The sequence below is a fragment of the Phyllostomus hastatus genome, unplaced genomic scaffold, assembly GCF_019186645.2.
Source record: "Phyllostomus hastatus isolate PE091 unplaced genomic scaffold, TTU_PhHast_1.1 phas_scaffold_501, whole genome shotgun sequence".
Taxonomy (NCBI): Eukaryota; Metazoa; Chordata; class Mammalia; order Chiroptera; family Phyllostomidae; genus Phyllostomus; species Phyllostomus hastatus.
This window is the reverse complement of record NW_025334033.1, coordinates 28,235,387-28,249,689: the sequence shown is the minus strand read 5'-3', so window position 1 is coordinate 28,249,689 and position 14,303 is coordinate 28,235,387. Positions and strand designations below refer to the sequence as shown.

Genomic DNA, 14,303 nt, shown 5'->3' with positions numbered 1-14,303 from the left:
AAAGGCATTTTACACAGTGGGAAACCCATTCCTCTGACCTGTTAGTTGGCTGAGCATAATGCATGAACCTCCCTCACAATGAGAAAAGCAGTTCAACTCACCCCTATCCTGCCTCAGACTTAATAGGGGGAGTGACCTGGAACAGTGGAGTAGAACCCACATGAATGCTTTACTGACAAAGGGCCCCTATCACCAGCTAAGAAGGGCAAAGGTCACAGGCTGTATGACTCTTCTAAGTGTTAAAGTTAGAGAACAAGCAACCTTTCTGTCCCAGGTGACCCTAATGAGAGGTTCTTCACTGCTGTGGTGTCTGACCTCTGACTCCTCAGATTTACTAGGACAGAGTTTGGTTTAGTGGTAGCAGCCATAGGAGCCATCCATCTCATGAAGGGAATCTTAACCGAGTTCCTTCCTGTCTGTCTGGCCTGAGAAAAGAGCTTGCAGGTTGCTTTCTCAAATTAAAAAAAAAAAAAAAATCGAATTTAAGTCCATAGCAACGCTGATGCTGGAAACAGAAACAATTAAGTTGAACATCAGCCGTAGCACTAAAAAAAAAAAAAAAAAAAAAAAGGAAGCACCCTTGTACTACTGCACCATAGGCCCACATCTATGACCACTGTCCCTCATATGCTGTCATCTTCATTTGCTGCAGCAATCAAATTAAGAGAGCACTAGCCTAGGAGTCTTAAGACTCATGTTTTAGTCCACCCTTGTCTGATATGAACTAGCTGTGTGACCTGGGGCAAGTCATTTTCTCTCTGGACTTCAATATTCTCATTTGTCCAATTAAGAATACATGTTGTGATCACTGCACAAAGAAACCGTGAAAAAAAATAACCTCAACCTAACAAGTTTCCCTGTTTTCTAATTCCATCTCCACCCCCACACCCCTATCTCTATAGGGCTACACCTGCGTTTGGAATACAATTACTTTCTTTTCTGGGCTTCAGAAACCTTCACTAAATGCCATCCACAATGGTCACAACGCTGTTGATTTTAATTTGGGCTTTAGAGCACAGGGTATTCCCAAGGATTTAGAATTACTTTCATCCCCCAGGCTGCCTGGTTGAAAATACAAGCATGTGACAGCAATCTGGCAATAAGCCCTATTACAAGGCAAATTTGTCTTCGTATCCCTAACAGTACCATAGTGACAACCAAACGGTAGGTGCTTAATAAAGTTTTTTTTCTTTTTAATCCTCACCAGAGAATACGTTTACTGATTTTAGAGAGAGAGGAAGAGAGAGACAGAAAGTGAGAAACATCAATGTGAGAGGAAACATCGATCAGTTGCCTTCTGTATGTGCCCTAATCGGGGAACGAACCCGCAATCTAGGTACCTGACTGGGGATTGAATCTACAACCTTTTGGTATATGGGACAGCACTCCAACCAACTGAGCCACATGGGCAGGGGTCAATAAATGTTTTCATCAAATGAATTAAACAAAGAAGGCAGACACTACAAATTTCAAAACCTTTACATTATAGGTCGGACTATTAAGTAACCAAAAACAGGTACCAGATAAACATAAGAGTACCTCATCTGCTAATGTGGTGGTACCCAGAGGTAGATTATGTGTCTCATCCAGCTTTTTAGAAGAAGGCAGGGCAGAATTTAGAATTCCACCTAGGACTTCAGGTCTCCAGACTTCTAGCTCTCTTTACTGAATAAGTTAGAAGAAACAGGTTCTAGTTTTGGTCTTGAGACTACCTAGCTGTATAATCTGGAGATCACTTAATCACTCTTATCTTCAACTTTATCAATGCTAAGAAACTGGACTACATAGTACTGAAGGCCTTTTCCAGCTCTATGATACTGTGTCTGGGAAATGAAATGTAAATTAAAATGATCTGTTTTTCAGGCGATATAAAAAAAAAGCAAAAAACCTAGAAAAAGGTAGGAAACCTAGAAGCAGAAAGATGTTAGCAAAATATAATTTCTATAAACCTGTTTACTCAACTAAAAAATAAAAGGAGGGAAAATTCCTACTAACTTATAAAGTTGTTGAAAGGATTACAGCTAACATTAAGTGTTTTCTATGTAGCAACCACTGTGCTAAGTATTTAACATACACTAAGTCATTTAATCAAATAACTAATGGAAACACATATGTTAAAATGCCTCATAAGCTCAAAGTTGTCTGAAAAAGTAAGGGTAGTCATATTATTTATGTTGAGGCTTGGGAGTTGTGTTTCTTAGTTATGGTCTCAGTTTTAATTTACCATATAACTCTAGGCAAGTCTTTTCATTATATTTATTTCAGATTCCTCATATGTAAAAAAAAGACATTACCTTCCTCATACTCTCAAAGCTTTATTATATAGGACTTTTCAATATAATTTTCAGAGAACTCCAGTCTGATTATGAAAACCCTCATGTAACACAGGTCAAGTAAGATCAACCCATCAGAGCAAAGCACTCAGTTGTAAGCAGACTAATCTCTGGCTTCAGTGATGATTTCATAAAATTGAAAACTAACAGGAGGAAGGAGATATAGAGTAACAAGGATTTCCAGGACATTCCCAGCGATTCAGAAATTCTTTTATCGCCTACTGCCTAAAAAAAAACATACATGTGCCAGCAATCTGTGATCATCTTACAAATAAGGACTTCTTTGCATTCCCTAACATCTACCACAGTGACTGGCAATAGTAGCAATTCTTGGGTCAGCTCTGAGCAGTGAGGGCAAAGGATGGGGTCTGCATGAAAAAGCAGTCATCATGGCTGCCCTTGGATTACATGAATTCTGAACTTGGAGTTCTAGTTCAGCCTGGTCTTTCAAGACTTAGGACCTGGACAGTTAAGTACAGTAACATACAGGACACTCTCTTAAAAGCGGAGTGATAATGCTTACTTTCTATATTTTCCCAATCCTTTCACATTTAGTACCTGCATCATTTTAATGTTAAACCACACCCTCAATCATGGTGGCTAAAAGAAAATCAAGTGCATGTGCAGCAGATGGGCAAGAAGTTGAAAGGGGAAAAGTATTTGTCATCAATGGATACAACTCCTACAGGGATTTTCACACCCTTTGCATAAAATATAAGGCAGTATTTGCATGAGTTTATAGAGCATGTAGTTAACTTAAAGTAAAAAGATTCCTTTATCTCTTTAAACATTCAACCTATACTACTATACTTAACTATTGTGCATATCCTAATTTGAGCAGACACACAGCCAAATGATATAATATTGCACATTGCTCTTTTCTGAATTATTTCAATTTCAAGGAACACAATTATCCCCAGGTCAAGTAAGCTCAAGTTTATATGGCCAAAAACATAAATCAAAATATAAACCTTTAACTGAAGGCATACACACACACACACACATATACATGATAACAACATGGAAATGGGATGTAGTCTATACGTTTATTTGCAAGTCAAAAGTTTAGAACTTGGAATATATTTCTCATAGAACTTATCTGCAAAAGGTGGCTAGGTCCCTAAGCCATACCACAAAAATAAATAAATACATAGATAAATAAATAAAATGCCATAGTTATGGCTGTAATTTAAGTGGAGTAGTAATATTATTAATACTATGGAACGGAACTTAACCACTTCAAGTAACAATATATCTTGCATAAACCACAAAGCATTCCAAATTAAGAGCCAACTATGTATTTTTCCCCTGTGGCAGTGGGATTAAAGCCTTTCCCAGTTTTAAACTACTAGAGGTGGCCCCTATGGCCTAAGGCAAGGAAGTTCTGGCAGAGGATAAGGATTTTAGAGATGGTAAGATTGAATGGAGGGTAAAGGAACAGGGAGTTATAGAGAATAGAAACTTTATACCAGACTAAATCCTCACTCTGGCTCCCTCTCAATAGAATTTTTTTCTGAGACACACAGGGATTGGTGAGCCTGTTTTTTTCCTTTAAATAAATTTTTACTACTTATTGTTTTTGACCACTGTTTTCCCCCTTGTCTGGTCTACAATGGAAGAAGCTGTAGACTCATAATTTCTTTCTAGCCCTGTTGTCCCTGAAATAAACATATAGCCTGTTTTGGCTTTTTAAAGCTTTTAACTAACAGAAACAATGGGGGAAATCAAGAGGTTATTAAAGCTTGTTCCCTAAAAGCATCACTCCCCCACACTTATTAACTCTTATGAAAAAAAAATGAAGGCTCTATATGGGCTGAAGGTAGGTCTCTGTCTAGGCAGAGAAAGTACTGAAGTACAACATTTCAGAGAGTATCTAATCTCTGTTTACACAGAACATTTTCTCACAGGAGCTTAAGCAGCAGATAAAAACCAAGATAGTGGAGGAAGCTAAGAAAGGTAACTGGGGCTAAAGATCAAGGTGGCAGTGTGCCTTGAAGAGGAGCCCTACCACATTGTCCTCCTCCCACCAGTGTTGCCAGCAGAGCCCAGAGTAAGGTGAGACTGAAACAGAGGAGGAGGTAGAATGCCACTACCAAAAAAGAGGGAGAGAAAAAGAGAGATTTAAATCCTATACAGTGGAGAAGAAGGAAAAAGAATTTCCAGGGCCACCTGGATACCAACTGGTGTATAATCTGAAGCAAATCATTTGTATAAATTAAGGGCAACTTATGTTCAGATTTTCGGATTTGTAGGTAACTCAGAAACATACACCGCTTAAATTATGAGGGTTGCTTGAATTTTATAGTGAGTATACCTTAACCTGAATTCATACTCAAAGAATTTCATTTTGTGATTAAAAGCAGTATTACTCAAAGTGTACTCAGTTGACCAACAACATCCATATCACTTGTGAGAAGGCCTAGAAACCTGTCTATATAGGTTTATAGGCGATTTTTATTTACATTATAGTTTAGAAGCACTTCTCAACAGAACAGATTCATAAAATGGCTAGTGCGTCTCCAAGGTACCAGGTGAGGCAGATCTGTGCACAGCTGAAGACAATGCTCACCCGAGAATCATCCAGTTCACACAATGGGAAAGCAATGTCACAAAATAGTAACTGATGTGAGCAAATGGGAGGGTTGTTGATGCTGTTTCTGAAAAAAAGTTAAGCAGGGAGGATACCACTATATGTTTCTTGATATTGCTTTGAAATAGAAAAGGCTGCTATAGAAGACAGAAGAAGAGAAGATGGAAGTTGAAGAAAAGTTGAAAGTTGAAAGATCTACCTAAGGAGTGCATATACAGACATATAACCACAAACACATAAGCAAAAGTTTCAGAAAAAGAAATCATCAAGAGGTTTCAAAGAGATGAAAAGCAAGAGGGCTAGGACAAAGCTCTAGGAAACCAGTAATGAAAGAAATAGTGGGAAGTGATGCCTCCAAAATAGATACTCAAGAATAGACACTTAAAAAGTTGTCTTATTCTTGAATACTGAGGAACTATGAATAAATGACAATGTTGCCACTGGCGCTAGCTTACTACTTCCTTTAATGAGCAGTATAGCAGAACAAAGCATGTTCTTTGGGTTGACAAATAGGATTTCCATGTCCTGGGTCCTAAAATTGAAATTTAGAGTGATTCACTAGCATGCCAATAATTGTGGATGAAGGTTCACTTTGGAAAGTCTCTCCTGTAGTTAACCTGACATTAGAGTTATCAATAAATATAATTTTATTAATCTCCCAACACTTGAGATGCTATAGAACAGGGTAAAAAGAAAAAAATAATTTTAAAGTTAAACAAGTGAGATGCAAAAAAAAAAATTAGACCATCAAAGCTTGTCACTTACAGATTTTTGGATTTCCTTTAATAGGAAACTTCACAATCATTTCCTGGGGATTTGTGCAGATGAAAACAAATGGAGAATCAGATTCTTGACTCATGTCTGGGTACTGTGAAATATAAAAATACAAAGTTCAGTCTGTTTGGGACAAATTTTGAATTTCAAAAAGATCATTCGATGTCCCAGATTCACCTCGACATGCTGGTGACAGTACTCTTCATTTCACACTCAGATAAAGAGGATTATGCTCAACAAACAAGAACAAACAAATCTTCACCTTTCCCCAGGCCTTACCACAGTATTTTTATATAGTTTATTGTCTACCATTTTGACTTCCTATAATGTGAACAACTTCTTTAAAAAAAGGATGCCTGAGATTTCCCCAGAAGAACGAGAACTGACTGTTCCTTTAACGTAAGTGTAAGTTGGGAGATTCAGAGGTCTCTTTCGAGAACACTGGGCACCCCCTAGGTTCAATTCAAGTGAAACACAGGAAGATTTAAGAAAAATAGAACATGTGTAAAAATTCTGCTGGAAACAGTCAATGGAGCCCTTCTCTTACTAAAGGGAAGGAAGATGATTCATTCTGAAAGGTATGAACATGGAAAAGCTGTTTTGCTGGACTCGTTCCAGACTTAGGGTGAAAAGGTAACTGGTAGGGTGATTCTGAAAATTATTTAGAAGCCTCCTTTGGATCTCTTAACACAAAACAAAACTGGGTGAATACTTTGGACTTTTACTCCCTCTGCAGAGACAGACACAAAACCTAGAGTAAGATTATGCTGACCATGCAATCACAATTTAAGAAACAACTGGGGACTGGCAGAAAGCACTCTCCAGCAATGCCCAATTAACCTGATATTTCATTATTCCATACCTTGGGATGTCTTGTGTTTAGCATGTTCAACAATTATGACTTATAGGTTGACTGTGAGCATGGGTCAGACTTCATTACCAGAGGAACCTTTATCCTAGTAATTACCATCAAAAATATGAAATTATTTTCCATTCTTATTCACCTGCTAAGATGTGTCCTCCACAAATCTAAGCCTCTAAAGTAGAAATGGAACATTCAGTAAGAAAATTCAAATTTCACTGTAACAAGTGGAAGCATGAACAGTTAAACTTCTTTACTGGCTATGTGATAAGTAATGCTGTGGAGAAAAAAAGGATTTTAAACAGCTTTTGCCCCTGCCCACATATCATGGCTTTTCAGTGTGGGACAGGTGTGGCATGTACTTTGATAAAACATAGCTTAATATCAAGTATCAGCCACAATTATATTCACAGGAAAGGACAAAGTGTTCATGGTAGAAAAGAAAGACTAAAGATGGGAGGATAACCCTCTTCTTTCTTTATCCCCTAGATCTTTAGAACTCAAAGAAAAGTAGGGTCCACCTGTTATTGCTGGGGTGCAAGTAAAACCAAAGGCTGCTATCAAGATCTTTAAACCTAATTCTACAGAGGCCAAAGCAACAGTAATCACAATTAATATCTCTTCACTTTTCCTGCTCTCTCTTCTTTGTCTTAGAATGTTAAGGCAGAAGATAATGCTGCCCGGACTTCACAAGCTCTACTTTTTCAAAACTACAAGCCATTTCAGTCATTCTCTCCTTTTTCATCTGCATCAATAAACATTCTCTTGGAATCCTGGCCAAGATGGAGGGACAGGTAGAGATACACTTTGCCTTATCACACAACCAAAAGAAGAACAACAAATTAAAAACAAACAAACAAACAAACAAAAACAGAACTGCCAAAAACGGAACTATATGGAAGTCCAACAACCAAGGAATTAAAGAAGAAACATTCATTCAGACCGGTAGGAGGGGAAGAGATGGGCAGCGGGGGCAGAGCGGACTCGTGACAAGGTGGTGGCTCGTGGACCGGGCAGTCCCACATTTGTGTGCAGATGAGTGGAAAGAATAAATGGGAAGTGAGACAGACCAGACAACCCAGGGTTCCAGCACAGGGAAATAGTGCTGGAGTTAAAACCTGTGGGGGTTGCAGCCTCACAGGCAAGTCCATTGGAGAGACCCACAGGGTCCTAGAATGTACACAAGCCCACCTACCCACGAACCAACACCAAAAGTGCCCAATTTGCTTGTGGGTGGTGGGGGGAAGTAACTGAAAGCTGGCCAAGAGCCCAGCAAGAGGCATTGTTCCCTCTCGGACCCCTCCCCCACATACAGCATCACAGCACAGCAATGTGGGTTGCCTGGCCCTCGCAAATACCTAAGGGTCCACCCCTTACTATGTAACAGGTGCCTGAGACAAAAAAATATGGCCCTAATGAAAGAACAGAACAAAGATCCAACAATAGAACTAAGCGATGAAGAGATAGCTAACCTATCAGATGCAGAGTTCAAAACACTGGTAATTGGGATGCTCAAAGAAATGGTTGAGTACAGTCTGAAAAATGGAGGAAAAAGTGAAGGCTATGCAAAGTGAAATAAAGGAAAATAAAAGGGAACCAACAGTGAAGGGAAGGAAACTAGGACTCAAATCAACAATTTGGAACAGAAAGAAGAAATAAACATTCAATTGGAACAGAATGAAGAAACAAGAATCCAAAATTCTTTTGTGGAGGCTGAGGAACCTCTACAACAACTTTAAATGTTCCAACACTTCAATCATAGGGGTGCTAGAAGGATAAGAGGAAGAGCAAGAAACTGAAAACTTATTTGAACAAATAATGAAGGAGAAATCCCCCAGTCTGGCAAAGGAAATAGACTTCCAGGAAGTCCAAGAAGCTCAGAGAGTCCCAAAGAAGTTGGACACAAGGAAGCACATCATAATTACATTACCCAAGATTAAAGATAAGGGGAGAATCTTCAAAGCAGCAAGAGAAAAGGAGAGAGTTACCTACAAAGGAGTTCCCATAAGACTATCAGCTGATTTCTCAAAAGAAACCTTGCAGGCAAGAAGGGGCTGGAAAGAAGTATTCAGAGTCATGAAAGGCAAGAACCTATAACCTAGATTACTCTCTTCAGCAAAGCTACCATTTAGAATGGAAGGGCAGATAAAGTGCTTCCCAGATAAAGTCAAGTTAAAGGAGGTCATCATTACCAAGTCCTTATTATATGAAATGTTAAAGGGACTTATCTAAGAAAAAGAAGATAAAAAATACAAACATTAAAATGGCAACAACGTCACAACTATCAACAACTGAACCTAAAAAAACAAAAACAAAACAAACTAAGGAAACAACTATAATAGGAACAGAATCATAGAAATAGAGATTACATGGAGGGTTATCAGCAGCGAATGGGAGGGGGAAGAATGGGGGAAAGATACAGGGAGTAAGAAGCATAAATGATCGATACAAAATAGACGGGGGAGCTAAGAATAGTATAGGAAATGGAGAAGCCAATGAACTTATATGTACGACCCATGGACATGAACTGAGGGGAAAGTGCGATGGGAGGGGGAAATGCAGGTGGAAGGGGATGCAGGGCAGAGGACAATAAAGGAGGGGGAAATGGGACAACTATAACAGCATAAATAAATAAATAAATAAATAAATAAATAAATAAATAAATGTTCTCTCTCTACTTAACTAACCTCATTAGCAAATATACTTTCTGCTATAAAACAAACTCTCCAGATCCCACATTCTCCTCTCGCTACTGCCCTGTTTCTCAGATTCCCTTTCATAAAATTCATTAAAAAATTACCTGTATTCCCTGCCTTAAATTCCTCTCCAAGGTTTTCTTGAATTCACTATCAACAGGCTTTCACTCCCATCACTCCACCAAAACTATTCTTGTAAAGGTCATTGTTCATTTCCAAGTTTCTCAATTTTCATCTTAATTACTTATCTGTAGAACCTGACAAAACTCGTCTCTCCCTCCTTGTTGGAACACATTTCTCACTTGGCTTCCAGGATAACATTCTCTTCCTAGTTTTGTTGCTTTACTGACCACTCCTCATCTCCCCACCCTTTAAATGTTGGTATGCTTCAGGGATCAGGTCTCAGACCTCTTTTCTCCTGGATTTGTAACTATGAGAAGTGATGGATGTTAACTTATTGTGGTAATCATTTTTCAGTTTATATATATATATCAAATCATTATTTGTATACCTTAAATTAATACAATGTTATATATCAATTATATATCAATAAAACTAAAAAATAAGGTCCTGAACATGCATATCAAAACGAGGTATGCACTAACTAGCATGGATATTATAAAACAAAACAAAAACAAAAATATGGATGATAACAAGTGTTAGTAAGAATAAATATTGGAACCCTTAGGCACTGTTGGTGTGAATGTAAAATGGGCCAGCTGCTGTGGAAAAACAGTTTGGTGTTTCTTCAAAAACTTAAACACAGAATATGATATGATCCAGCCGCTCCACTCCTAGGTATATACCCAAAAGAACTGAGACTCAGATATTCGTAGTAGCATTATTCACAACAGCCACTAGTTTCTACAATCTAAATGTCCATGAGTAGATAAACGAATAAAGAAAATGTGGTATGTATATACATAGAATGAATATTATTCAGCCTTAAAAAGAAATGAAGTTCTGATACATGCTACAAGATGGATGAATCTTGAAACATAATGCTAAGTAAAATAAGCCAGACACAAAGGGGTAAATATTGTATGATTCCCCTTATACCGGGTCTGGCACAAATAATGCCCCCTTTTTTTATTACAAAATCTTTTATTGCAAAATCATAAGCATGGAATTCTGTAACATAACACTATCACACCCAAATACACCATATGACATTTTAGGTGAAATGTTCAAATCAAAACTATAAATTATTACCCTACAAACCACACTTACGCAGGCATTACTTCTGCCACACCCTGTACATGGTACTTAGAACAGGCAAATTCATAGAAACAGAAAGAATAGAGGTTACCAGGGGCTGAGGGAGAGAGGGCAGAGAAAGAAGGAATTATTAATTAATGGGTAAAGAGTTTCTGTCTGGAATAATAAAAAAAATTCTGGAGATGGGTAGTGGTGATAGTTGCACAACATTGCGAATGTACTTAATGCCAGTGAACTGTACACTTCAAATGGTTATAATGGTAAATTTTATATTTTAGACATTTTACTAAAATTAAAAAAAAAAATCAAAGTCCTGGATTTCCTTCCCAAACCCACTCCTCTCTTAGTCATACCCTTTAAAATAAATAAATAGCCCTGGCTGGTGTGGCTCAATGGACTGAGCACCAGCCTGCAAATCAAACGGTTGCTGGTTCAATTTCCAGTCAGGGCACATGCCTGGGTTGTGGGCCAGGTCCCCAGCAGGGGGTGCGTAAGAGGCAACCACACATTGATGTTTCTCTGTCTTTCTCCCTCCTTTACCCTCTCTCTAAAAATAAATAAATAAAGCTTTAAAAAATAAAAATAAATAAAATAAATAAATAGTTATTCCATCCTTCTAATTGCTCAGGCCAAAAACTCCACAACTGACCCACTGGGAAATCCTGTTAACTCAACCTTCAAAAGATATCCAATATTTCACCATTTCTTAAGACCTCTATGGCTACTTTCCTGGTCCAGCCATCATAATGTCTACTTGGATTACCACAATAACCTCCTAATTGGTCTCTCTGTTTTGGTCCATAACCCCCTCTGGTCTATTCTCAAAACAGCAGCCAGAGCAATTAAAAAAAAAAAAAAAATCAGATCATGTGACTCTGCTTAAAACTCTCTAAACGTTTTTCATCTCAGTCAGAATGACAGCCTAACTCCTCACCATGACCTACAGGTCCCTAGACAATATGGGCCCCATTTCCTTTCTAATGCCTTTTCCTACTGCTCTACCCATTTTCCTTCTCCTCCAGCCACTCTGGCTTCCTTGCTGCTCCTGCCTCAGGGTCTTTGCACTTGCCTCTTTCCTCTTCTTGGAATGCTCCCCCTCTAGATACCCACAGAGCTTCCTCTCTGTTCAGGACTGTAAAAGTCAGCTTTGTTGAGTCTTCCCTGATTATTCTTTCTAACATTCAGCACCAATCTTCTCACAAACCTGGCACTCTTAACTTTCTCTCCCACCTTATTTTTTTTTTTTTGGTACAGTACCTACTATCATTTGGTACTATATTATTTACTTATTTAAAAATTTTAATTTGGCCTCCCCTTACTAGGATGAAACCTCCACGAAGGCAGGTATTTTTGTCAAAATTTACTTATCAGCACCTAGAATCATGCCTGGCACATAGCTGGGAAATCAGTAAACACTTGTTGAATGAAAGAATAAGGAATTTACCAACTTGTGCATTAAGCTTAACTTAATAATGCTGAATATGCACATGCTGGGAACTGGAGACTCCTCGGACTGTAACTGGGTAAAACCAGGTGCTACTCTGTAATGTGTTATACCTCAAGCTAAAATTAATACTTCTGTGTCTTAGCGAGTGTCCAAAAAGCCCTATGTTAAAAAAAAAAACTGCCCTGATACACATTAACACAGTAAGCAAATATCAAATAAAGGGAAAAGGAATGCATAAATAAAATTTTAGAACAAGAGGTTCCTTGGACCCATTCATGCCTCGCAATAAAGATAATCATTAAAATCATCTTTCTCTTGTGAACCAATAAACTCAATAAAAAAAATCAACTTTCCCAATTGAGTCTTATTCCAAGTTTCATGTGACTGTCCCTTTTCCCAAGCTCTATCACTGAACTTCAAGAGGCTCATTAAAAAACTGAGCTGAAGAACAAAGTAGCCTACAAGAAATAAAGTAAAGTAAGGCCTATGCATTGGAAGAAGAGATTATTTTGCATGGCAAAATGCATTAAAGCAAATTCAGCTTGGAAGAACCTCAGTATTTCAAAAAACACACAATCTGCAACTGCGGCCTGGGCACTACGGACCACATTACACACTACAGGTCAGAGACAAGAAAGGAATTTCTGGTCTTAGAGTCAAGACTAAAATGTAGCTGACTCAGAGAAAGACTAAATTAAGAGAGGAGGATTCATATTTATGAAGAATGTCAATAAACTCTGATGTCAAATCCAATTAAGGGAAAATGTTAGATTAAGGACACAGCACAATAGGCATTGTGGGTTTTAAGATGAAGCGGGCAACTCAAAGCAACCATTCAGATTGTCGCAGACAACTCAGGAAGCTGATGCTGTTCTTGCCCAAGACAACTGGTTTCCAGCCCGAGGGGGGTGGCGGGGGTAGTGAACTCTTCTTTCATGCCTCATAAGTTTCACAGCTGTTTAACATAACAGGTAATTAACTACTAAACAGTCATTTTCTTCTCCCCTCCAGAGGAAAATTGTTCACCAGTCATGGGAAAACATTTCTTTTGCTATTTTCATGAAAGGAAAAAAAAGTTTAGTACTTTTGGGCAACTACTACTGACTCAGAACCAAGTGGGCATTTCTACCAACTTTGCCAGTGTGCCTCCATTTCAGTCCTTGTAGTGAAATGATCAGTAACTCCTAAATGATGTCACTGTTCACAAATCCCCAGATGACCTATTAATCTTATAACTGTCTCCAGAGAACTAAGAGCTAACGCAGTCAAGAAGAAAGCAATTGACAAGGAACATATATTTGCTGTAGGCTTTCTTGGTTTAATTTTGAGGAACTAGATAGGACATAAAATCAGGCTCTGAAATCTAGTGAGCTGAAAACAAACTCCAAGTAGATCAAGGTGATAATACACAGAAAGGGAGAAGGAAATGAGTCTGATAAAAAGGCCACAAGCAGAAATCCAAAGCAGCAGATCCTGAAAGCAACTGTGTTCTCTGATAAGTAGTTCTTATTTACATTTTCCTTCAAGCAATTCAAGGTGTTCAAAGGATAACTAGCACCTCAGGCCCCACTCTACTGGGGGACAAAAGGGTTCTCGCATGAGAGTAACTCATGATACTTTGACCACTGTATGTTTAATTGGGGTTGGATAAAATCATGCCAATTGGCCCAAAGTGGGCTCCCAAAGTGGGAGTTAAGATAGCTTAACTCCCATGCATTTACCAGCAGACAATTCAAACCATGTATCAAAGACATGGGGCTCCAGCTCAGTGATACAGACAAATGCATATTTGCTCCAGGTAGAAAGAATAACGGATAAGTAGTATGTGGCTTATGGGTCTTAAAGTTATTTGAGGGTGATGATCTGGTTGAAGTCACACAGCACTGGTCTCCTGGTCCCATCCTACTCACCGTAAAATTTCCAGAGGCTTTCTGTGCTTTTTGGAACCCTATGCTAGAACCTCCACATGCAGTAGAACCCACTCAAGTGTATTTCTCTACAATTAATGCCGTAGTTTTCTGCCCTGAGTTTTCAAGACCTAAATGGAAATCACCCATTCATAACTTTTTCTGGTCTTAATTTTCATATAGCAGGACTTCACTCCAACTTAAACTAGTGAGAACCAAAATAAAATTACTCTTAATTAAAGATACTACATTGTAAGGTTCTTAATCACTGAAGTCTACCTTGGAACCAATACCTCAGAATGCTAAGACTTCTCTTGAGGTAAGGACTCTGCCAAATTTAGATATTATCTCCCAATGTCTAGTTTGACTTAACTGAGAACTATTTTGAAGCAGAGCTTAGAATCCTTTCACCTCTGATGACATATCAAGATAAGATCATTATCAAGTAATCTGGCATTATTTATACTAACAGTACC

General features: G+C 38.3%; 1 protein-coding gene across 2 annotated transcripts in view; it reads right to left on the bottom strand.

The window, feature by feature from the left end:
• TRIP4 (thyroid hormone receptor interactor 4) overlaps nucleotides 1-14,303 on the bottom strand; it is a 57,919-nt gene that overhangs the window by 654 nt on the left and 42,962 nt on the right. The window contains exon 12 of one of the 2 annotated variants that reach the window (XM_045823615.1): nucleotides 5,689-5,791. The exons of the other annotated variant lie outside the window; for it this stretch is intronic. Coding sequence (XP_045679571.1) covers nucleotides 5,689-5,791 — 103 coding nt within the window. The remainder of the gene's footprint in view (nucleotides 1-5,688; nucleotides 5,792-14,303) is intronic. 2 annotated transcript variants of the gene reach the window in all.